General features: G+C 43.0%; 1 protein-coding gene across 6 annotated transcripts in view; it reads right to left on the bottom strand.

Moving 5' to 3' along the window:
* Positions 1–25,396, bottom strand: part of LOC122539828 (thyroid hormone receptor alpha) — a 352,280-nt gene that overhangs the window by 11,671 nt on the left and 315,213 nt on the right. For all 6 annotated transcript variants that reach the window (XM_043674921.1, XM_043674920.1, XM_043674922.1 and 3 more), the window contains 2 exons: positions 18,225–18,372; positions 7,971–8,176 (listed from right to left, as the gene is read on the bottom strand). In XM_043674921.1, coding sequence (XP_043530856.1) covers positions 7,971–8,176; positions 18,225–18,372 — 354 coding nt within the window. The remainder of the gene's footprint in view (positions 1–7,970; positions 8,177–18,224; positions 18,373–25,396) is intronic.

The raw sequence follows: 25,396 nt of genomic DNA, 5'->3' as shown, positions 1-25,396 counted from the left end.
TGGGCCTCTTGCTGAGATATTTGTGTCATCGATGGTCACAGGTGAGGTGCCGGAAGACTGGAGGTTGGTAAACGTGGTGCCACTGTTTAAAGAAGGGTGGTAAAGACAAGCTCGGGAACTATAGACCAGTGAGCCTGACCTGGGTGGTGGGCAAGTTGTTGGAGGGAATCCTGAGGGACAGGACGTACATGTATTTGGAAAGGCAAGGACTGATTCTGGATAGTCAACATGGCTTTGTGCGTGGGAAATCATGTCTCACAAACTTGATTGAGTTTTTTGAAGAAGTAACAAAGAAGATTGATGAGGGCAGAGCAGTAGATGTGATCTATATGGACTTCAGTAAGGCGTTCGACAAGGTTCCCTCATGGGACACTGATTAGCAAAGTTAGATCTCAGAATAGAGGGAGAACATGCCATTTGGATACAGAACTGGCTCAAAGGTAGAAGACAGAGGGTGGTGGTGGAGGGTTGTTTTTCAGACAGAGCCCTCTGACCAGTGGAGTACCACAAGGATCGGTGCTGGGCCCTCTACTTTTTGTCATTTACATAAATGATTTGGATGCTAGCATAAGAGGTACAGTTAGTAAGTTTGCAGATGACACCAAAATTGGAGGTGTAGTGGACAGTGAAGAAGGTTACCTCAGATTACAATGGGATCTTGATCAGATGGGCAATGGGCTGAGAAGTGGCAGATGGAGTTTAATTCAGATAAATGCAAGGTGCTGCATTTTGGGAAAGCAAATCTTAGCAGGACTTCTACACTTAGTGGTAAGGTAAAAACAAGGACTGCAGATGCTGAAAACCAGATTCTGGATTAGTGGTACTGGAAGAGCACAGCAGTTCAGGCAGCATCCAAAGAGCAGCCAAATCGACATTTCGGGCAAAAACCGTTCATCAGGAATAAAGGCAGTGAGCCTGAAGTGTGGAGAGATAAGCTAGAGGAGGGTAGGGGTGTGGAGAAAGTAGCATAGAGTACAATGGGTGAGTGGGGGAGGGGATGAAGGTGATAGGTCAGGGAGGAGAGAGTGGAGTGGATAGGTGGAAAAGGAGATAGGCAGGTAGGGCAAGTCTGGACAAGTCATGGGGACAGTGCTGAGCTGGAGTTTGGAACTAGGGTGAGGTGGGGGAAGGGGAAATGAGTTAAGGTCCTAGGGAGTGTTTCTGAACAAAGAGACCTTGGAGTGCAGGTTCATAGCTCCTTGAAAGTGGAGTCGCAGGTGGACAGGATAGTGAAGAAGGCATTTGGTATGCTTTCCTTTATTGGTCAGAGTATTGAGTACAGGAATTGGGAGGTCATGTTGTGGCTGTACAGGACATTGGTTAGGCCACTGTTGGAATATTGCATGCAATTCTGTTCTCCTTCCTATCGGAAAGATGTTGTGAAACTTGAAAGGGTTCAGGTCGGGGAGTCCAGAACTAGAGGGCATGGGTTTAGGGTGAGAGGGGAAAGATATAAAAGAAAAGGGGCAACTTTTTCACACAGAGAGTGGTACATGTATGGAATGAGCTGCTGGAGAAAGTGGTGAAGGCTGGTACAATTGCAACATTTAAGAGGCATTTGGATGGGTATATGAATAGGAAGGGTTTGGAGGGATATGGGCCGGGTGCTGGCAGGTGGGACTAGATTGGGGATATCTGGTTGGCATGGACGGGTTGGACCGAAGGGTCTGTTTCCATGCTGTACATCTTTGTGACTCTATGAATGAAGTTAGGAACCACTTCTGCGTATCAAAGGGGTCATAGAGGCTTGGAACTCTTGGAATGCACTCAAGGGGCTAAACTGTCATGACCTAGGCACATCGAATTTTAATTCATATATATTTTTGTTAAAAGATGATTGATTCAGTCAAGGTGACTATGAGTATAAATTTAGTGGCTGGCTGAAGCATGAGAGAGATCCTAGAATGTCATGCCTGACAAAGTGTCAAGGAAGTCTCAAAGGGATGGACTTAAAAGGTAAAAATATAATACAAACTGACAGCAGTTATTTCATACTGTGAAAATGTTGGAAAAAAGACAGCAGTCTGGGTGAGAGATGTGTATTATGGCTTCACCTTCCAAGATTACAGCACAACTTATAACCCTAGTCTATGTGTGCTAGTGGGAGAAGGTGTGCTTCTGAGCTGGGAAGGTCGCAATCGAATAACTGCACATATACAGCTGTGCGGTGCAAGGAAAGGACTCTCTCACTTTGGTGGCTGGAAGCCAGCAAGCCAGTCAAAAAGAAACAGGATAAGAGGATGGTCTAGCTCTGAGTACTATCAGGCAATGATCTTCAAAAGAAGGAAGGACAAAAAGATTTTGACTAACCTACAAAGGCAATAATTCTAAAACCAACTGGTCAACTGTTAACATTTCACTATCTACTCTTCACAAATGACTCACAAAGCCCGGACCTAATGTTTTTTGACTTTTACCTTTGTTTTGGATTTACTTCTCATTTCAAATCTGTGTGTATCTACATTGTGTTATTATTTATTCTCTTTTTCAGTAATTAATAAACTCAAGAAAACCTGGTCAAATTGGTTACTTGTAAAAAATAAATTCATTTGGTCTGGAAGAAAGGTCTTCATAAGTGAAGGGATCCTGTGTAAATTAACCTTATTATAGCTAACCAAGGTGATTAATAAGGAAGGGAAGCCAATTTATCCATCCTCACCCAGGGGCTTGACAGTTTGGGGTATCCCATTTGGAGCTGTAACAACTTGGGGAATTTCACCCGGGGACTGGTCAAAAATGACAAATGACCAATTCCTGTTCCTCTACAGGATTCCGATGTGCATTGATGCAAATTGGGTCTCTCATAATGTGGGGTTCAACATGACAACTCTCTCAAAGGTATCACTGTGATTCACCAAGTAGTTCTTTTGAAGATATAATCCTTACAATGTGGAAGCAGGCCATTCAGTCCATCATGTCAAAATTGACCCTGCAAAGAGTCTATCCCTGTAACCTATCCCTGTAACCCTGCCTTTCCCAAGGCTAATCCATCAAGCCTGCACATTCCTGAACACTGTGGCAACTTAGCATGGCCAGTCCACCTGACCTACACATCTTTGGACTGTGGGAGGAAACTGGAGCACCCGGAGCAAACCCACGCAGACACGGGGAGAATGTGCAAACTCCACACAGTCACCCAGGGGTGGAATCGAACCTGGGTCTCTGGACTGAGAGGGAGCAGTGCTACCCACTGAGCCACTGTGCTGCCCTGTAGATGAAAACAAAGGAACAAGGTAGATTTTTAAGTAAGTAAGGGAATCAAAGATTATGAGGCAGAAAAATTAAGTTGAGGATTATCAGATCAACCATGATCTCACTGAACGGCAGAGCAAACTGTCTGGCCTACTTTTGCTTCCACATCTTATGGTCAGTGCACCACTAGACCTTCACAGAGAGCTCCTTATACTACTTAATAAAGAGCCAAGTGATAACTTACTCTGAAGTCAATGAAAGTAAGGCCCTTTTTTATTTGCCTAGGGTATCATGGCCCCTTACAAGCTAGAGGACATATGTTTTATTTGAGAGGGGTAAGATTTAAAATGGATCTGAGGGGCAACTTTTTCTCACAGAGGGTGGTGCGTGTATAGACGAGCTGCGAGAGGAAGTGGTAGAGGTGGGTACAATTACAACATTTAAAAGATAGGTACGTGGCGAGGAGGGAAATGGGCCGAACATTGGCAAATGGGACTAGTTCAGTTTGGGAAACTTAGTCAGCATGGACAGGTTGAGTCGAAGGACCTATTTCCATGCTGTTTGACTCGATGAACTCTATGAACCAATCAAAAATTCTCTCAGAACATTTCTGCCAAAGAGCAACTAAAAAAAACTTGAGGATTTGTTTTGCAGATGAAGCTTCAGAAATTGATGCAACTTTAGGTGGTGGTGGTGTTGGGGTGTATGGAAGAATGAAAGGATTTGGGGATATCAGCAGATGAAGTGGAGTGAGGGTAGCGTGACCTAACTTTGATTGGACACATTCACAGAGGTCTCAGGACAGTGCCACTGCTCTGCACAGAAAAAAAAACCATCCCAATATTTTAATAACTACTAAACATAAAAAAAGAAAAATTGAAAAATAAATTAATAATCTTAGCGACCCTGTGCTTTCTCTCCAAGTTTCTGTTTTTGGACGTCAACCTTCAGTTTCTGGACACTCCTGGGCAGTCTGGAAACATTGGCAATTCCAGAAGGAGTCATCATCATCAGGATGGACCAAATGGCCTGTTTCTGTGCTATCAATTCTGCCTTTCATAGAATCTCTACAGTACAGAAGAGGCCATTTGGCCCACCAGCTTTATACCAATCCTCCGAAGAGCATCTCACTCAGACCAAGCACCTCCATCCCCATACTTCCATATTTCCTCTGCTTAATCCACCCAGCCTGCTCATCCCTGGACCCTATGGACAATTTAACAAAGCCAATCCACCTAACCCTCCACATCTTTGGACTGTGGGAGGAAACCAGAGCGTCTGGAGAAAACCCACACAGATACGGGAAGAATGTGCAAACTCCACACAGACAGTCAGGTCCCTAGCGCTGTGATGCAGCAATGCTGTGTAAGACAGATCTTTGTTCTCCGTTTGCTCTTCACTGTTTTTGGGAACTGAACATTCCCCAGACACAGTGATGAAGGCAAAATGGGCAGGTTCACCAGTGCTGTATTTTAAATCAGCACCTGGATGTTAATTGGCTAGCCGATTTCCTCTACCATAGCTTAAAGAAAGGAAATTCGAGACTTTGCCAGTAGGAAAGGATTGATGCTGTAATTTGAGAAGCTGCCAGCCTCCCTGGGATGTTCATTCACTGTTTTTATTTATTCCAGTCCTTATCTGCTTCAAATCTGTAACAAACTGGAGATGGAATTGGGGCTATTAGATTACTCAATCATGTTAAGTGAGAGGTTAGTTGAGCTTGGCACCGGTCTGTGGTCTTCAGTCTCTGAAATGGAACAGATCCTTCAATGCCTGATCACTTCCTGTGCTCTTAATTTGAGCTGCTCCTCTGTCAGAGGTTTCGGAGTCTATTCTCTGAGTATAAATTAACTCACTGCAAAACCTGACTTTGATGTCTTCAGAAATATCTCCCCTGACATGAAAGAAGTTTCTGCACCTTTGGACTTTTTGAGAAACTTAATAAAGCAGTGTAACTTGCAGAAACCAGAAACCATTGTAGAGACCAGTGGTTGGAGGAGCACCCCCTGCAAAAGCCTCCTGTCGTTTTGTATCTCAGTATTCTACCTTCTGCTCTGTGTTCTCATTGATCTGGCTCAGGAAGTGAGAAGGTAGTTTTTGTGCTCTGCAGTTAGAGCTTTAAAATGGTGAAGCACTGTTGCAAATCTTATTGAAATGATCAGCTTTTCTTAATTTATTCATGGGAATGAGGGCATCACTGGCTAGGCCAGCATTTATTACCCATCCCTAATTGCCCAGAGGCCAGTTAGGAGTCAACCACATTTCTGTGGGTCTGGAGTCACATGGAGGCCAGACCAGGTAAGGATGACAGTTTCATAGAGTCCCTACAGCATGGAAACAGGCCCTTCAGCCCAAAAAGTCCACACTGACCCTCCGAAGAGTAACCCACCTTGACCCATCCCCTATCCTATTATCCTCCATTTACCCCTGACCAACGCACTTAACTTACACATCCCTGAACACTATGGGCAATTCAGCATGGCCAATTCACCTGCACATCTTTGAACTATGGGAGGAAACCCAGAGGAAAGCCATGCAGACACAGGGAGAAGGTGCAAATTCCAACAGACTGCTGCCTGAGGCTGGAATCAACCCAGACCCCTGGCACTGTGAGGCAGCAGTGCTAAAGGACATTAGTAAATCAGGAAGGTTTCCCAACAATTGGCAACGGATTCATGGTCATCATAATACTGTGAATTCCAGATTATTTTCATTGAATTCAAATTCTACCATCTGTTGTGGCAGGATTGGAACCAGGGTGCCAAGAATATTACCTAAATCTCTGGATTAATAGTCCAGTGATAATATCACATGGCCACCAACTCCCAATTATTTTGCATCTGTCATTTGCTTATTTTTAACACCTTCTCAGGTGACAGACAATGAAAGAGACTATGAAGAATCAAAAGGTCATTAATTGATCTAACCTTGGGAATTCCTCGAAGAGTATAAGATGTAGGAGCAGAAGTAATTCGGCCTGAGTCTGCCCCGCCGTTCAGTGAGATTAGGGCTAACCTGATAATCCTCACCTCCACTTCCCGGCCTTCTCCCTATAACCCTTGATTCTCTTACTGGTTAAAAACCTGGCTATCTCAGGCTCGAATACATGGAATGACCCAGCCACAATACACCCATGTGGCAAAGAATTCCACAGATTGTCAACCTCTGAGAGAAACCTTTCCACCTTATCTCTGTTTTAAATGGACAGCCTCTTATTCTGAGATTATGCCCTCTGGGTCCTAGACTCTCCCACAAAGGGAAACAAACTCAGAATCTTCCTCATTTCAATAAGGTCTAGTCTCATTCTCAGCGGTTCGTCTACATGCGACTCCAGACCCAAAGCAAAATGGGTGGTTCCTAACTCCCTTCTGGGCAATTAGGGATGGCTAATAACTACCACGTGGATTAAAAATTTGTCGACTGATGTTGTATTGCAGGAATGCTGTCTCAGGAGCAGGAGTTGGCCATTTGTTCCATCATTGAAACATACTATTCCAAGTGAATGTGAATCCCAGGCCCTTTCAGATGAAAGATTCCATGACATTCTTTTACAGAAGAATAGTTGAGTTCACCCCAGTGTCCTGGCCAATATTTTTCCATAAATCAGTATAAATAAAACAGATTATTTGGTATCAGAATTAATACCATTTAGAAGGAAGCCATTTGGCCCATTCAATCCATGCTAACTCTCTGTAGAATAATTTCATTAGTCCTGTCTCCATTTGTCCTTTATTTCCTTCAGGTGCCTATCCAATTTCCTTTGGAAATCATTAATCATCTTCACTTCCCTCACCCTTACAGGCAGCACATTCCCACTCATTATCATGTTGCTGCTTGTGCGCAAACTGGCCACTGCATTCCTGACATTGCAACACTGAGTGGTCTTCAAAAGTAACCCACTGAGCATAGCGTATTATTGAAAGTCTGAGCATTGTGGAAAGGTGCCACGCAAATGCAAACCATTCTAAAGGAATGACATGACATGTCATGCCTCACCTGTCCCTGTGTGGTGATGCCTTATTTTGGTGCAGCAACCTGTACCCACCAGTTATCCTCTGCCAATGGGAAATACAGCATCGCAATCCACAGTAGGGGCATTTGATAGTTTCAGCAGGTGGGCACGCAGAATCCTCTGGTGCAACCTGACCAACCGGCATCAGTCTGCTAACCTTCCAGAAAACTGACATTCCCACTGGCAGATATCCCATCGGAGGCAGGATTGGAACCAGAAAATTACAGGCAGCGGCACGATTCCCACAGAGACTAAGGAGAACCCAACGCATTTAAAATAATCGGGGCTTGAAGCTGCTTTAAAACCTAATCATCTTACTTTGGCCTTCAAGTGAACTTTAGTCTGATCCTTTTGTGGTTCCTGGCGTCATCTGGACACTCGTGGTTAGTAATGTACTGGCAGTTTCTGCTTGAGTTGTGCTTATTTGTTACATGGGATTTTATTCCCCGTATTTGAGACTAGAGAAAATACAGGGCTGCTACCATAGCCATTGAACCTGGGCATAGAGCATGCTGGGAAATTGGGGGTGCTAAGAGAGCAAGGCCAGGGATAGAAACTAAGGCCTGAGTGTTATTCCTTGCCTGACCCTTGACCCAAGCAAATTTAGCTCCCTCAAACCGCAGGATCCCTGTTAACCCCTCCTGGCTCCTCACTGAGGCCTCCACATTTTCCTGCATTTGGTGGAGCCTAAGAAATCAAGGATGTGTCAACATTAGGATTGCAAGGCTGTGTTAATTTTAACATTCATTCAATCATTAAACATTACCAGAAATTTCCTCTTCTGTTTCCAGTGGCTGCCCTGTGCGTTGGTTGTCATGTGCGCATCTGTGGCAACCCTGATCAACTCCCACTCCTCGGCAGTAGGCTCGGGCTTGTTCTGCATGGTCTTCACCACCTCCTCCCGCCGTCGCTTCTCTCGGTTCTCCTCGATCAGTTTCCTCTTCGCGATGCGTTTGTCATCATCCAGAACCACTAGACAGTGGAATGGAAAAGAGAAACCAGCTCACGGTCAGTCCTTGTGTCTGGCATTTCAAGGGAGGCCGTGCCGACAGTAAGTGAAGGAAAAATACCAAAGCAGTTAATCACCAGTGAGAAAACTGGACTGAGTGGCCGTAAGTGAAGGAAGGAGCTCACAAATCATTTGTAAATGGAAATCATGATGGGATAGGGTGATAAAAGGAGTGAAAGCACCCAAGTCTCATGGTTTGTCTCAACTGTTCAAAGTGTCAGTTTTTGGATTTGTATAAAAGTTTAGGGATGACTGCTCTTTGACATAAATAAATGCGTTGAACAATCAGAGTTTACTTGCCAACAAATCAGCATCATATTTCTCATGCAGTTGTGTGATCTATGTACAGAACAACCCGATTATCCAAATGAGATAGGTGGGGTGTATTTTCTTCGGATAACTGATTGTTCAGATAACTGATTGTTCAGATAACAGATAACGTTTTTACGGGACCTTGAGATCTTGGTTGCATAATCTGATATTTGGATAATTGATGGTCGGATAACCGAGGTTGTTCTGTATACTCTTACCATTTATTTTAAGAGTTGGAATTTTGAACTAGTGGCATGTGGGTTTTGGTCCGTATATAAGGTGGGGCAGGGTTTAATGATTCACTTGTCAGTCTTTCTGGAGTCATGATTTTTAAACAAGCATGTGTGAGAGAGACCATCTCCTGGAGCAATAATGGGGATTTATTTGCATTATGAAAGTTTTACAATTAAACAGAGTAAAAGATTAAAACCATTAGCTTGCTTTTGGTTTAGAAGAATCAGGAATTGATTTCTTTTATTGCTTATGAGAAATACCCATAGGTTTGATTTCAGTTCATAGAAGACTGTTTGAGGTTAGATGTAAGAACAGTTTATTCTGCAGAAAAGAACTGTTTCAGAACAATAGCTTACCGGAGTGTAAGTGTTTTGGTATGATTATTCCAGAACCATAAGTGTTTAGTTAGAATTCTGAAGGGTTTATTTGAAGCTTAGAAAGTTTAAACTAATTTGTGTTACAAAGCAAGCAAAAAGCTGTCAAGCTCTCCAAACCAGGAATTGAAAGAAACAAGTTAAATCAAACCTATAGATGCAATAGATGAGGGAACTCTCTGGTATTTAAGTACTGTAAAGTAACTAATGTCAGGATTGATAGGCTTTTGCTTTATTATGTTTTGAAATTGTTCAAATTGTGTATTATATAAATAGCTTGGTTCATTCTATCTCATCTTCTTTTCCTTTGACGGATAAACTCCTGTTTTATTGTTAAAACCAAATCTGTAACATTGTGTGCTTGCATTTCAGTTACAAATCACCTGGTTACATTAAACAAAACCAAAAGATGATCTATCAAACCAGATTTCAATCTGGTATCTGACTTGCCTCAGCTGGGATCATAACACAGTACAAATTTTTGTTCCTTCTTTAAAAATTTGTTTTCTTATGAAACACTTTGATCGTTGACTCTTTTTTCCAGAAATATTCAAAGTCCTATAATATCAAATGACTAAAGCAGTAAAAATTGTGACATCGGCCAGTAAAGTCAAACAAAAGCAAGACAGAATTAGCATTTCTTTTGTGAGGGACAGAATTAATAAGCAGGGGAGGTAGTTCTAATCAAAAATTAGTTAGGTTACAAAATAAAAACCAAACGAATTACGGATGCTGTACATCAGAAACAAAAACAGAAATTGCTGGAAAAGCTCAATAGGCAGCATCTGCAGAGAGTTCTGGAGAAAGGTCATTGGACCCAAAATGTTAGCTCTGATTTCTCTCTGTAGATGCTGCCAGACCTGCTGAACATTAGTTAGATTACCCTTGGGGTACTGTGTACACTGAAGGTCCTGTATAAAACTAGAAAACAGCACTGTAAGATCATCATTAAACAATTAAGGAAGGAATTCAGGAGTTACTTCTTTATCCAGAGAAAGTGGTAAAGATGTGAAACTTGCTGGCCAAGTCCTCTAGAAGGCTCCTTCCATTTTCTTCATAAATTAAGATCCCATTGGGTTTAGTGTCATCAGCAAATTTGGTATCATTTCAATTGGTTCTTTTATTGGCTGTTTATGCTAGAAATGACAGAGTCATAGAGATGTACAGCACAGAAACAGACCCTTTGGTCCAACTTGTCCATGCCGACCAGATATCCCAACCTAATCTAGTCCCATTTGCCAGCACTTAGCCCATACCCCGCTAAACCCTTCTTATTCATGTACCCATCCAGATGCCTTTCAAATGTTGTAATTGTACCAGCCTCCACCAATTCCTCTGGCAGCTCATTCCATACACATATCACTCTTGGCATGAAAAAGTTACCCTTGAGGTCCCTTTTAAATTTTTCTCCTCTCACACTAAACCTATACCCTCTAGTTCTGGATTCCTCACCCCAGGGAAGAGACTTTGTCTATTCACCCTATCCATGCCCCCCATGATTTTATAAACCTCTATAAGGTTACCCATCAGCCTCCAATTCTCCAGGGAAAACAGCCCCAGCCTGTTCAACCTCTCCCTATAACTCAAATCCTCCAACCCTGGCATCCTCAAAAAGATCTAATATGACTTTGTTGAACATGATTTAGCTTTCATAAATCCGTGTTGAATCTGTCCAGTTTGCCATGGTTTTCACAATGGGCAGTTACCACCCCGCTTACAATGGATTCTCTTATTTTCCCTACCCCCGATGTCAAAATAACAGTTCTGTCCTTCTCCAACTTCCCTCTCTCCTCCCTTCTTAAACAGTGGGTTTACATTTGCCATTTTCCAGTCAGCAGGAACCTATTTAGAATCTAAGGAATTACAAATAAAAACTACTTATACATCCACAACATCTAATGCTACTTCCCTGAATCTCTTGGATGAATTTGGTCTGATGCAGGAGAATTATCTACCCTCAATCCAGCTAATATTTCCTCTTTGCTAATACTAATTTCTTTTAGCCCTTCGGTTAAGAAAGCCCAACCCTTATCCTTCCACAAGTTCTTCAGTTAATTAATATTTCTGGGTGATTTTCCCATGTGGACAGACACAAAATTAGATTAGATTCCCTACAGTGTGGAAACAGGCCCTTCGGCCCAACAAGTCCACACTGACCCTCCAAAGAGTAACCCACCCAGACCCATTTCCCTCTGACTAATGCACCTAACACTGTGGGCAATTTAGCATGGCCAACTCACCTAACCTGCACATCTTTGGACTGTGGGAGGAAACCGGAGCACCTGGAGGAAACCCACACAAACACGGGGAGAATGTGCAAACTCCAGTCACTAGAGGCTGGAATCGAACCTGGGACCCTGGTGCTGCGAGGCAGCAGTGCTAACCGCTGAGCCACCATGCAAGTTTCTCCACCATGCCCTTGTTCTTCACTGTAAATTCTCAACTCCCCACTTGCATTGGGTCGAAGATTATTCTTGCTAATCTTTCTTCCTTTCACACATCAACAGAAACCTTTACTGTACACTTTAACTCCCCTCCAACTTCTCATCAGCATATCTTAAAGCAACACAGCACCTAAAGTAATCATATACAATAGTGAAAATGCCAGAGGACTGTGGATGATAGAAATCTGAAACAAAATGAAGGGTCACTGGGCATAAATTCTGCTTTTTTTCCACAGATACTGGTGAATTTCCCCCTAAATTTATGTTCTAATACACAATTGGGGCTCCTCTTTTTTTTTGGATGATCGATATTGGCTTTGCTGTCTCCTCAGAGTAGATAGGGTGTGGTGCTGGAAAAAGCACAGCAGGTCCGGGAGCATCTGAGGAGCAGGAGAGTCGACGTTTCATGCAGGATCCTTCATGCTGTAGCCTCCCTGTTTTCCATTCTATCATCGATCTTCTATTTCCTTCCTTCTTTGCTTCTGCCCTTTGCTTAAAGCTGGTTCACATCCACAACTTTTCCCAGTTCTGCTAATTGATCCCTGGCCTCAACTGTTAATTCTCGGAGAAAGTGCGGACTTGCAGATGCTGGAGATCAGAGTCAAGAATGTGGTGCTGGAAAAGCACAGCCGGTCAGGCAGACATCCGAGCAGCAGGAGAATCCACGTTTCGGGCAAGAGCCCTTCAACTTGATGCTCCTGCTCCTTGGCTGCTGTCTGACCTGCTGTGCTTTTCCAGCGCCACACTCTGAACTGTTAATTCTGTTTCTCTCTCCTCAGAGACAGCATACAGCACAGATTCTTGGGGATGTTTATAACTGAGAGACTCTGCAGCACAACATTCACTTGTAGAGTCCAGCACTCAGGGCCCATGGAAATACTTGAACTTTTCAGTCTTTCTGTGGATGCTTGTAAGAGCTCTTTGCCTGTGACCAATCTTTTGCAGTCAGTTTTGGCTCACAGATATACATGAACAAAATGGCCCTGGTTGTGATTCTCTCATCTGTTGCTTCAAGAATTTATAAGTGGTCTAAAAGCTTGCATTGTCCCTCTGCGCTCAAATCTAAAGAGGATTAAAATGCTAATACTATGCATGGGTGCACTTTAAGTAGATTTAAATTCGGACATTACCCGAATCTAAACCAAACCCTTTCCAGACTAGGATACGCGCAGCTTGCGGGAATGTTTGTGTACTGAATGTTCTGGAGACTGTTCACACATTTTGTTTTTGCAAATAACTGGTGTGATCACATCTGCCAAGTAACAGCTGGCCCATGTCCAGGGTTCAGATTGCAAACTTTACCTCAGATTGGAAAAGAAAGGATTTGTTTGAGCAGTGAGGCCAAGTTGACCGTGTGAGGACAGCTCATGCCACAAAGTGAAAGGGGTGGGCTGGGGGGGGGAGGGTCCACAGACTTTCAGAACTTCCTTAAAATTACACATTAAAGTACATTGTTCTTTTGAGACTAGACTTTTCCTCTACTTGATATTCATCTATCAGGCTGATGTTGTGATTTTGTGTCAGGTTGGTTTCCATAAGCCTGGAAGATGAGCAGTCATGTTGCATTTTTAAAAAGAGTAATGAGGCTGTTGACCTGTTGGATCTTCTCATTTTCATACATTCTCCACCAATTCTGTGTGAGCTTTCCTTGTGATGGCTTCAGGAACACGTTCCCTCAGGGCTGCACCCTCGGGACTGGAGACCTTGGAGATACGGGGTGGCACGGTGGCTCAGTGGTTAGCACTGTGCCTCACAGCACCAGGGACCAGGTTTCGATTCCAGCCTCGGGCAACTGTCTGTGTGGAGTTGGCACATTCTCCCCGTGTCTGTGTGGGTTTTCTCCCACAATCCAAAGATATGCAGGTCAAGTGAATTGGCCATACTAAACCACCCATAAGGTGAGGTGCATTAGTCAGGGGAAAATAGGACTGGGTGGGTTATTCTTCAGAGGGTTGATGTGGACTTGTTGGCTAAAGGGCCTGTTCCCACACTGTAGGGGCTCTAATCTAACCTAAATTCACTGTCAATATACTGGAACTCTGTTGTGAGCAATGCTACATGGACTGCAGAGGCTCAATGAGGCAGGTCATCACCACCTTCTCCAGGGCTATCAGGCACTGACACTAAATGTTGGCCCAGCCAGTGACACCAATACATCATGAATGAATAAAACTAAACTTACCTCTCTTTGTAGCCATGATGACAATGTTTATCATTCTCGAGGACTCTGGGTCTGTACATGATGGAATTTAGAAGGATGAAGGGGAGCCCTCATTGAAAGTTACAGAATACTGAGAGGCCTAGATGGGGTGGATGTGGATAAGATGTTTCCACAAGCAGGAACCAAGGGCACAGCCTCGGCGTGAAGGGATGATGGTTTAGAACTGAGGCGACAGGGAATTTCTTCAGCCAAAGGGTGGTGAATCTATGGGAACTCTTTGCCACAGAAGGCTGTGGAGGCCAAGCCATTGAGTGCATTTAAGACAGAGATAGTAAGGATCGCCATTAATAAAGGGCATCTAAGGTAGTGGGGAGAAGGCAGGAGAATGGGGTTGAGAAACATATCAGTCATGATCAATGGTAGAGCAGACTCAATGGCCTAATTCTGTTCCGAACTATATGTTGAGTTAAAGAGTTGACTTCTCTCTTTCAAAACAGCGCCATCCCACATGGGAGGCCAGTGAACTCTCCAGGTAAGAGATGAACAAATGTTCCCTACTCTCTGGTATATACACTTATATCTGATTTATGTTTAATATGGGTTAATGTTGAAGGTGATTTAGCAGGACTTTCTGGCTGTTAAGTTTTGGTTTTGGCTGAAATTCAACCCAATTGTTGGACAAGGACATGTTCTTGCCAAGAAAAATGTCATCACTTTGAGCTGGCAGTCAGTCACAGAGAGAAAAATAGAGAAGGACTAAAGCAATAAAGCACTGCATTCCCCAAAACAGAACTCAACATGACAAAGATGCCTGAACTTTAACAGATTTGGTACCGAGACATTTACCCTGAAAGCTATTGGTCTGCCCGCACAAACAATTTACTCCTCAAACCAACAAGGTCTGTAAATAATGAATAGCAGTTGTCACACGTTAATTAAGTATACAGTATGTTAACATTCCCTTCAAACATTGTGCTTGCAAAAAAACCTGCGCGATTATTTGAGAGACTCAATTGTTCTGATGTCAGAATGCAAGCTGTTCAAACTTTATCAATCTAAATCCTAATTTAAAACACCTACGTTTTCCATATTCTTCCTCTATCACATGACAATCTACACAATTCTGCATTACGTAGGTCAGCTCCACATTCACAGATTTCAAAACGACGACTGCCTTTACCTTTCATTTGGTTTCAACAAGAACCTTTATCCAGTGGCTGATTCACTACTTGGTTGCCCTGTCGAAGTTACAATCCTGATACAGATAGGGGTTATTTCACCAAATGAAACCTTGAGTTCTATCCATCTCTGATTTAATCCATTCCACACAAGTCCATTCCAATGTCTTAACGGGATAGTTCTTTGCAGAACACACTGGCATGTCATCACTGCAGTGACTCAACTGGCCACTGATTAAAGATCACATTGAATTCAATGGTTTGGTGGTCACTGCATTTAAATTAACTCTTACCTGCCCACAAAGGGGTGGACACAAATAGAAGTCAATTGTAATAGCAGTCAAACATTAGCAGACTTCAGGTCAATGATTAATCCTTTCCATATGGCGCCAGTGAAATCAAGGCAAAGACATATAGTGCTGCATGGGGCGATACAGGCCAGGAGGAAAACATTCAGCCCATCAACTCTGTGCTGGTTCCTTGGTGGGTAGAGTCATAGAATTTTACAGCTCAGAAAACCCTTATCATGTCTGCACTGGCCATCAAACATCCATTGATTCTATCCCCATTTTCCAGAAGTTGGCCTATGGCATTGTGTCAAGAGTGTGGTGTTGTGTCGTGGATTCCTGATGAAGGGCTTATGCCTAAAACTTTGATTTTCCTGCTCCTCGGATGCTGCCTGACTTGCTGTGCTTTTCCAGCACCGCACTCTCGACTCTGATCTCCAGCATCTGCAGTCCCCACTTTCTCCCTGCGGTATTGTGTGCTGTGGCATTTCAAGTGCTCATCTAAATAGTTCTTAAATGATGTGAAGGTTCCCTCCTCCACAGCTTTTAGGCAATGAGTTCCAGTTACCCACAACCTTCTGGGTGAAAAACAAATCCTCAAATCCCTTCTAAACCTCCTGCTCCTCACCTTAAAACTGTTCTCTGGTTATTGATCCCTCAGCTAAGGGGAAAGGCTTGTCACCAGCTACTATGGATGTAAGTTTGCTCGCTGTCCTGGAGCCTTCCAGCTCAGCTAGCATCAGAACCTCAACCTGAGCTACAAATCTTCTTAAAACTCGCTACCACTTAACATGTCTGCCCCACAGAACTTTGTACACATCAGTCAGATCCAGCCCCCTCAGCCATCTCTGCTCATAGGAAAATAACCCCAGTCTCTGTTCATAGCTAAAACCTTCCAGCCTTGCCAACATCCTGGTGAATTTCCTCTGGATACTCTCTAGTATAATCACATCCTTCCTATAGTGTGGCGACCAAAACTGCACACAGCACTCTAGTTGTGGACTAAATAATGTTATATACAGCTCTATAATAATCCCCTTCCTCTTGTATTCAATGCCTTGACTAATAAAGGCAAGTATCCCATAATCCCATAATTCTTCACCACCTTATCTACCTGTCCTGATGCTTTCAAGAATATATGGAAATGCAAACTAAAGCCCTGCTAACCATCTGTGCTGGGGCTATTGAATTAATATTTGTTAACATGAGTATGGTGCAATCATTGTAACCAATATAACTAAGAGTGTGATAGATTTTACATCAGTGGAAGGGAAGGGGTTTCTAAGACATCTTGGTAGCTGCATGGGGAATTCCTGCTCCTTATTTGACTGATAGTTCACTTTTTACTCAAAAGGATAAGTGAACTTCTGAAGATCTATAAAGGAGGGCAATAGCAAAACTAATAAAACAGGAAAGAAATCTAGGCGAATTGTATTAATTGAGAAAGAAAACTTATACTGCATCAGGTCTACTACAGCAAGGCATTTGATAAGGTTCCCCATGGTAGACTTCAGCAAGGCATTTAATAAGGTTCCCCATGGTAGGCTCATTCAGAAGGTCAGGAGGAATGGGATACAGGGGAACTTAGCTGTCTGGATACAGAATTGGCTGGCCAACAGAAGAAATGAGTGGTAGTAGAAGGAAAATATTCTGCCTGGAAGTCTGTGGTGAGTGGTGTTCCACAGGGCTCTGTCCTTGGGCCTCTACTGTTTGTAATTTTTATTAATGACTTGGATGAGGGGATTGAAGGATGGGTCAGCAAGTTTGCAGACGACACAAAGGTTGGAGGTGTCGTTGACAATATAGAGGGCTGTTGTAGGCTGCAGCAGGACATTGACAGGATGCAGAGATGGGCTGAGAGGTGGCAGATGGAGTTCAACCTGGATAAATGCGAGGTGATGCATTTTGGAAGGTCGAATTTGAAAGCTGAGTACAGGATTAAGGATAGGATTCTCGGCAGTGTGAAAGGAGGTTTACCAGGATGCTGCCTGGACTGGAGGGCTTATGAAGAGAGATTGATTGAGTTCGGACTTTTTCATTGAAGAAAAGGAGGAGGAGAGGGGACCTAATTGAGGTATACAAGATAATGAGAGGCATAGATAGAGTCGATAGCTAGACACTATTTTCCAGGGCAGAAATGACTAACACGAGGGATCATAGTTTTAAGCTGGTTGGAGGAAAGTATAGAGGGGATGTCAGAGGTGGGTTCTTTACACAGAGAGTTGTGAGAGCATGGAATGCGTTGCCAGCAGCAGTTGTGGAAGCAAGGTCATTGGGGACATTTAAGAGACTACTGGACATGCACATGGTCACAGAAATTTGAGGGTGCATACATGAGGATCAGTGGTCGGCACAACATTGTGGGCTGAAGGGCCTGTTCTGTGCTCTACTGTTCTATGTTCTAAGTTTGGATTTTAAAATCTGTAATTAAACTGACAAACACAGGATGAGATTTTAACTCCTTCAAACCCTTCCACTGAAACAGAGTTAAAATTAGGCTAACAATTCTGACATTCTGGGCAAGAATGAATTACTTTGGCGAAGATGTGGTAAATTAATTTGAATTGACAGAGGCTTTAGAAAGGAGGAAGCAAGGGTAGAAGAGCTTTGTGGAACATTCTGAGGAACTCCAGATGTAACAATACTGATGGCAGAAATAAAAAACCCATGAGACGGAGGGAGAGATGAAGAGAGAGAAATTATAGACTGCACAATTATCACCAGTGTGGCACAACCGGTCCATACCAGTTTTTAGGCTCCTACATCTCCCCAGCTAATCCTATCAGCCTATTCTTGCATATCCTCATGTGTTTAACTAGATTCCTGTGAAACGCATCTATGTCAACTACTCCAACAAAGGGGAAAAGGTGCATTTGGCAAAGGCTTCTTCATCAAAACTGGCACAGCAAATCGCACTCACTGAACGAAGCTTTCAATATATCCCATTGTCATTTTGCTCAAAGTACAAACAACAACAAGTCCACAACACTAGAAGCCAGAAATATGAAAGGCGGCTCTTACAATCCATCGCCATGCCGACGGCAGTGCATTTCTTGAATCGACAGAGCTGGCATTGGTTCCTAGTGATTTTGTCAATCACACAGCAGCCATCATATTTACAGGAATAGGTGGGGTGCAGGTTTTTCTGGATTGTTCTCCTGAAGAAACCCTGAAAAAATGGAAGAAGAGAAAAGTGTAATCAGAAGCCTCTTAGATGGCTCTTCTGATTTGCATTTTCATTGAAGGACCCTTTGGTCGTGGTAATGATCTGATAGCCTCTTGGTCACTTTCATGGGGTGAATCCAAATGTATAAAAAAAATGTTTCTGGGGCCTGAATTTTGGTGTACTTTTTAAAAAAAATTCAAAAATATACATAAAAAATCCTCTTTGCACATATACATGGTTACAAATGCAGTTTGGTTCTGTACAGTAGCATATGAAGTGAACAAACAAACATTTGTGTTTGACTCTATCCAAAAAGCTAAAGACCTCTCTTACACATACATTACTATATTTACATGCACTTGAGGCACTAGGAGGGTCTGATAACTGAACAGACCCCCAATTAACTTCAGCAGGAGGACCTCAGTCAGTGGTCTTTCCCCACTGCACCTTGGCTTGAGTGCGTCTCTCAGCACGTAGTCCTGGACCTTAGAATGTGCTGGTCTGTGATACTCGCTTGAGGTTAACTCCTTGTTCTGGAAGGCCAGCAAGTTTCAGGCAAATCAAAAAGAGTCTTTCACCTTCAGGCACAGTCGATGTTTGACTCTGTGTGTGTCCTGGGGAACAGACCGTACAGCATAGAGTCCCACTTCACAGAGCTGCTTGGGACGAACCCTGACAAACACCACGGCATCATTCTGCAGACTTCCTTTGCAAAGATACATTTCAGAAGGAGGTGTGTGACAGTGTCTACCCCACCCCACAGCCACTTCGAGGGCAGCGGCTGAGGCACAGACTGACCAGGCATACAGGAAGGATCTCATAGCTAGTGTCCTTCTCACCACCAGCCAAGTGATATCTTGGTGCTGGCTGGAAAGTTCTGGCGATGAGGCATTCCACCAAATGGCTTTGACAGTCTGCCAGGAAACCATGTGACAGGATCCACCCTCTCCCTCTCCCGCAGGGTCTGGAGGATGTGACGTGCTGACCACTTCCTGATGGACTTGTGGTCAAAGGTATTTTTGTCTGAAAATTTCCCTATGAAGGACTGGTGATACGAAACAGCCCAATCACTTGGAGCATTCTGCAGCCATGAGGCCAGTCCTTTCCTTCACAACAGCGGGGTCAGGCAGAACCTCCGAACTTTAGGTGTATTCGAAACGTCACCTTGCCACCCCCAACAGCAGCAGGGAAGGTCATGTTGCACTGAATAACATTCAACAAGTTTGTCCTCCAGTAACAACAAACTGAGGCTGAATTTAAATTGGTGCAGATTGGACTTCAGCTCCCTTACGGAAGGAAATTCCACCCACAAGGTTTCAAACTCACCCATAGTCCAGCAACAACGATCCTTGGTAGTGATTGGGTACTGAGGTAAACACAAGAGATCATTGGTTGGTGGGGGGCGGCGTGAGAGGAATGAGGAGGATAACTTTCATGAGCTTAATAAGGCTTCATACCCCATTACTGCAGTGACAATTGGCCATGCATCAGCACCACTGAGAGTTTGATTCAGATGGCGCAAGTCAGGTTTCCAGTTCAATTGTTAATTCAAATTCCCCAAATTGTTTCTGGAAATGCCGTGAGATTAGTTTTGTTCTTTCCCTAATTTTAATGATCAAAACTTTGTGATTCCTTGTTTCATTAGTATGTTCAAAAAAAGCAGCCTGTCATTTGAGTGTGGCGCATAACAAATTAGCATCATGTTTATCAGATGGCATGTCATTGTGAGGATAATTAGGTTTTGTAATTTGAGTTACATAACTTCTGTTGTGCTTTGCCATTTTGCTATTCCTTTCTGTAAATAATTTGTGCTGTGACCGATTGCAATCTCTCCAGTGTTATTAATTCTGTTATATTATAGTTCAGCCTTCCCTCCTCAGTGCTAATCACAAAGCAAATTGCAGCAAGATTGAATGATTCAATTATTTTTGTTAGGTAAGGGTCTTAAAGGTTATGAAACCAAAGCGGGTAGATGGAGCTAAGATACAGATCAGCCAGGATTTAATTGTGGTGTAAACACCAGCAACACAATATCTACTCCTGTTTCTATGTTCCCACAATGACAACATTAATAACTTGTACTGACATCTTCTCAGAAAGAACATTTATATAAAAACTAACTTAATACGGTAAATTCTCTCTTTTTAGGGCCGCTAAGATTTTACTATTTGCCAACAGTTGACCCAGCATTAATTTCTTGAGTTAGTTCTTACTAATCCCAAATTCCAGTGCATGGAATAACACAGACATTTCCCACCTACTGAGACCAATTCTTATTTTCCGATTGCTTCACTGTTTCGGCCTGTGCGGAACAAAGGATGAGGAGTAGGGTACTCAGCCTCTTCAGTATGTTCTGCTAGTCAAGGCTGTTATAAAGTCATAGTCATAGAATCATAGAGTCATACAGCATGGAAACAGACCCCTCAGTCCATGCTGACCATAATCCCAAACTAAACTAGTCCCACCTGTCTGCGCTTGGCCAAAAACCCTCCAAATCTTTCCCAGTCATGAACTTATCCAAATGCCTGTAAAATGTTGTAACTCTACCTGCATCCACCACTCCACACATGAACTCTCTGTGTGAAAAAATTGCCCCTCATGTCCTTTTTAAATCTTTCTCCTCTCACCTTAAATATATGCCCCCTGGCTTTGAACTCCCACACCTTAGGAAAATGACCTTTACTATTCAAGTTATCTATGCTCCTTCATGATTTTATAAATCCCTATAAGGTCACTCCTCAACCTCCTATGGTCCAGTGAAAAATATTCCAGCCTATCCAGCCTAGTTTAATAACTCAACCCCTCCATTCCTGGCAACATCCTGGGCGGCATGGTGGCACAGTGGTTAGCACTGCTGCCTCACAGCGCCAGAGACCCGGGTTCAATTCCCGCCTCAGGCGACTGACTGTGTGGAGTTTGCACATTCTCCCCGTGTCTGCGTGGGTTTCCTCTGGGTGCTCCGGTTTCCTCCCACAGTCCAAAGATGTGCAGGTTAGGTGAATTGGCCATGCTAAATTGCCCTTAGTGTTAGGTAAGGGGTAAATGTAGGTGTGGATTGCGCTTCGGCGGGTCGGTGTGGACTTGTTGGGCCGAAGGGCCTGTTTCCACACTGTAATGTAATCTGAACCCTCTCCCAGTTTAATAATATTCTTCCTGTAAAAGGGTGACCAGAATTGCACAGAGTACTCCAGAAGAGGCCTCAACAATGTCTTGTACAACCTCAGCTTGATTTTACATTAGTTGTGTTTGATTAAGTACAGATAGTGGGCACAAACTGAGCTTTTACTTGAGCGCATGTAAGGAAACACTTATTGTCACTGTGCGTTAATTGCGTTAGAAGGTATGGGCTTGTAATGTTTAACTCTGTAAATAAATGTAAGACTTGGTAAAGATTGGCTGCATATCTGTAATTTATGAACTGACTCTCTAAAAGATAAGCCCTGCACCTTAATTTCAACCACCTGCACTGATTCCATAACCGTTAACACTTTTAGCTGCAAAATGCATCAACTCAGTTTTGGCATTTTCAATTAACTCCAAGTCTCAAGTGATGAAAACAGCATTCCAGGTCTGCCAGTAGTTTTGTTCATTGCTCACTGTGGTAACAGCACTGCAGAGTCTAACTATTTGTTATGATTAGAGTGGCCAGGCATTCAGATTTATACCCGAGGTCAGTCCAGCCTGTAGCTAGACTTGCTTCTGTCATGATTTGGAGATGCCGGTGTTGGACTGGGGTGTACAAAGTTAAAAATCACACAACACCAGGCTATAATCCAACAGGTTTAATTGGAAGCACACTAGCTTTCGGAGCGGCGCTCCAAAAGCTAGTGTGCTTCTGATTAAACCCGTTGGAGTATACCTGGTGTTGTGTGATTTTTAACTTTAGCATCTGCCAAGTATTGGAATGGCTTCACATCTGGACTTCTGGTCTTTTTTCCCTTGCCTAAGTAGTGCCATTCCTTCTCCCTCAATAGCAACATCAATGCAATGTTGGTTCAGAAGTCAGGGTTCTCTTTAATATTTCTGTTCACTCCACTCTCTTGCCCCAACTCCTTCCCATGTCTCTAATGGCATAGATTCTCCAAATGGGATGGTGTCACTATTGACTTGTTGATACCATTCAACCTATATCCCACATGTCCAAATTTGTTGCCCTTTGGCGCTATCAACACTAGTTAAGACCATTTCTCAGCTTTGGTCTGTGAAAGCAACAGAAGCAACTTATACTTACATTAGCAAAGCTACAACAATCAATATTCAATTGATTAAAATCACAGATTTATCCTGAGGTAATGCATTCTGAGGAATATGTTTTCTCTGAATGTCACATTGAATCTGTATTCCATAGCCTTGAGAGTCCTTCACATAACTGTGGCAACATATAAACCACAAAGGTGACTCTTGACTTTTATTTTCAGAATCATAGCCCATGTCCGGGAGCTGGGGAAGACCAACATTGGCCATTGCCTCAGGGTCAACCAATGTGAGTAGCAAGCTAAGAGAAACTTGTGCCCTTGATCTGTACATCTCATGTCGTGTTTGGTTAATCTGGGTTTGCTGTAAATCTGAGAATTCAGTTCAAGATTACTGAAAGCTGCCTCATGGTGTGGCTGCTACTGACTGATGTCTTCCTGTAAGTCAGGCTGTGGACTGCATTATGAAGATTGGAAGTCTAGTTCATTCTGGAACGTCTTAACCAAGTGGAGGTCTGGACAGTCACAGCAAATGCCTGTCACTTTATGCTTTTCCTACGAAACTGACTGATGTCACTTTATGCTTTTCCCACAAAAGGCTCAGTCTTTGAAACTTTGCACCCAACTAAAGGAAGACAGTGATCATTAATGCAATCAGATAAGGTTTGTGTTTTTGGATAGTAAAAGACAGCAGGCCTATCTAGATTCATTAGGCAGCCCCACCATGTCACAAACCTTCTCTAGGTTGGATTTGGAATGTTGTGGTCATTGGTGGTCCTTGTCAAGATTGCTTTGCAATCATCTACTCATGATGGCCGCACCTTGGGAAACTGTTTTGTTTCTTGTTGCTGTGTCACCTGCCTTCTGCAGATGGCACACTTGGGTAACAAATGCAACTCTGAGTATTTGTGGCATATATTGTTAGAGCTGATACCAGCCAGCAGGTAAAATGTTGCTCTAACTGCTCAAATTCTTTCTCTCCCTTACTAATAAAACACAGTGTTGCCACTTGAAGGAATTATGTCAGCTCACAAAGTACACAGTGGCTCAGTGGTTAGCACTGCTGCCTCGCAGCGCCAGGGACCCAGGTTCGATTCCAGCCTCTGCCCACTCTGTGGAATTTGAACATTCTCTCCATGTCCGCAAGGGATTCCTCTGAGTGCTCCAGTTTCCTCTCACAGTCCAAAGATGTGCAGGTTAGTTGAATTGCCCATAGTGTTCAGATATGTGTATGTTAGGTGCAGTAGTCAGGGGTAAATATAGGATGGTAAGGGAATGGGTCTGGGTGGGTTACTCTGCAGAGGGTAAGTGTGGACTTGTTGGGCCGAAGGGCCTGTTTCCACACTGTAGGGCTTCTATGACTCGACATCCTTTGGAAAGTCAAGAGCATCCAACCCAAACTAAAGAAGGCCATTCAGCTCCTGTGAATGTGTACTGTCTTTTTGAAAAAGCAATCAATGGTTATGTCTGGATATTGGAAAGTTCATCTCTTTGTAATTTATAAAACACCCATTCCAAACTTTTAATCTCTAACTCAATAGGTTTAACAGAACATCATATTGTAGTTGTGAGTCTGAATTAGGTTGTATTGCTTATGAGTTCCAATAAGGCTCATAATTTAACAGTCTCACACAGCAAGGTTACAAAGATGTCTGGTATAAGAAATTTGGAAACTGCATTGTGAAGATCAGAGGGAGTATTGACCTACATCCAGCACTTGTTACATTTCATTTGGAAATGCATGAAGTGATAGAAAGGAGATTGGTTCCATTCTTTATCTCTAAATTGTAAAGTATAATTCACTAATACCATATAATTAGCAGCGATCATAGGTTTATTTCTCTCCCTATTGTCCTGAATCTACCTCATTTAAGTTGGCCACTCTTCATGTGTCACTTTCGATGAGAAAAATATAGAGAACAAATGCATTTCTGTAGCACCTTTGCCACCTCCAAATTCACCTTCTAGATCATGAATTACTTTCAAGGTATGTTGCAATTGCAGACACAATAAGTGCAAATAGCAAAATCCCACCATCTGAAAACAAGCAGAATGACTAAATGATCTGATTTGTTGGTTGAGGAATAACTATTAACCGGAATTGCCTGCTTTTGTTTAAATTTTGCCATGGGGTCTCTTACATGTCGCTGTACAGGCAGAAATGTTCTTTTCAGAGGGCACCACGTCTGACAATGCAGCACTCCTTTTGTATGGATATAGATTAGATACTTTAGTATTAATGCTGGTCTTGAAACTGTAGCCCAGTTGTTGTTTTGAAGTCCCACTGTAGGATTTGAACACAGCACCTTTAATCCAGAACTCTGAACCACACAGAAGATTTCAATAATTCTTTGATTAATGTTGAGTTATCTGATTTCAGGAATACTACGATTATGACACTCCTTCAACTGTTAATACCAACTGGCAGCAGCATGTACCACCTGTAAGACGCAACTCACTTGGTCTTCTTTGGTAGCACTTTCCAAACCCGTGACTTCGACTGTCTAGAAGGACGAGAGCAGCAGATGCATAGGAGCACCATCAGGTGCAAGTCTCCCCTCAAGCCACTCATCATCCTGATCTGGAAATATATTGCTGTTCCTTCAGTGTTGTTGGATCAAAAGCCTGCAACTCCCTATCTTACAGCATGGTGGCTTTACTTACAATACATGAGCTGCAGGGCTCAGGACGGTAGCTCACCACCACCTTCTCAAGGGCAATTAGGGATGGGAAATAAGTGTTGGCCCAGCCAGTGATGCCCACAACGTGCATGCAAATAAAAAAAAGAGGGAATAAAGTTAGCCAGAATTGTAACTTGTGATCATGATCTCACG

The sequence above is a fragment of the Chiloscyllium plagiosum genome, chromosome 33, assembly GCF_004010195.1.
Source record: "Chiloscyllium plagiosum isolate BGI_BamShark_2017 chromosome 33, ASM401019v2, whole genome shotgun sequence".
NCBI lineage: Eukaryota > Metazoa > Chordata > Chondrichthyes > Orectolobiformes > Hemiscylliidae > Chiloscyllium > Chiloscyllium plagiosum.
This window is presented reverse-complemented; position numbering and strand designations above follow the sequence as displayed.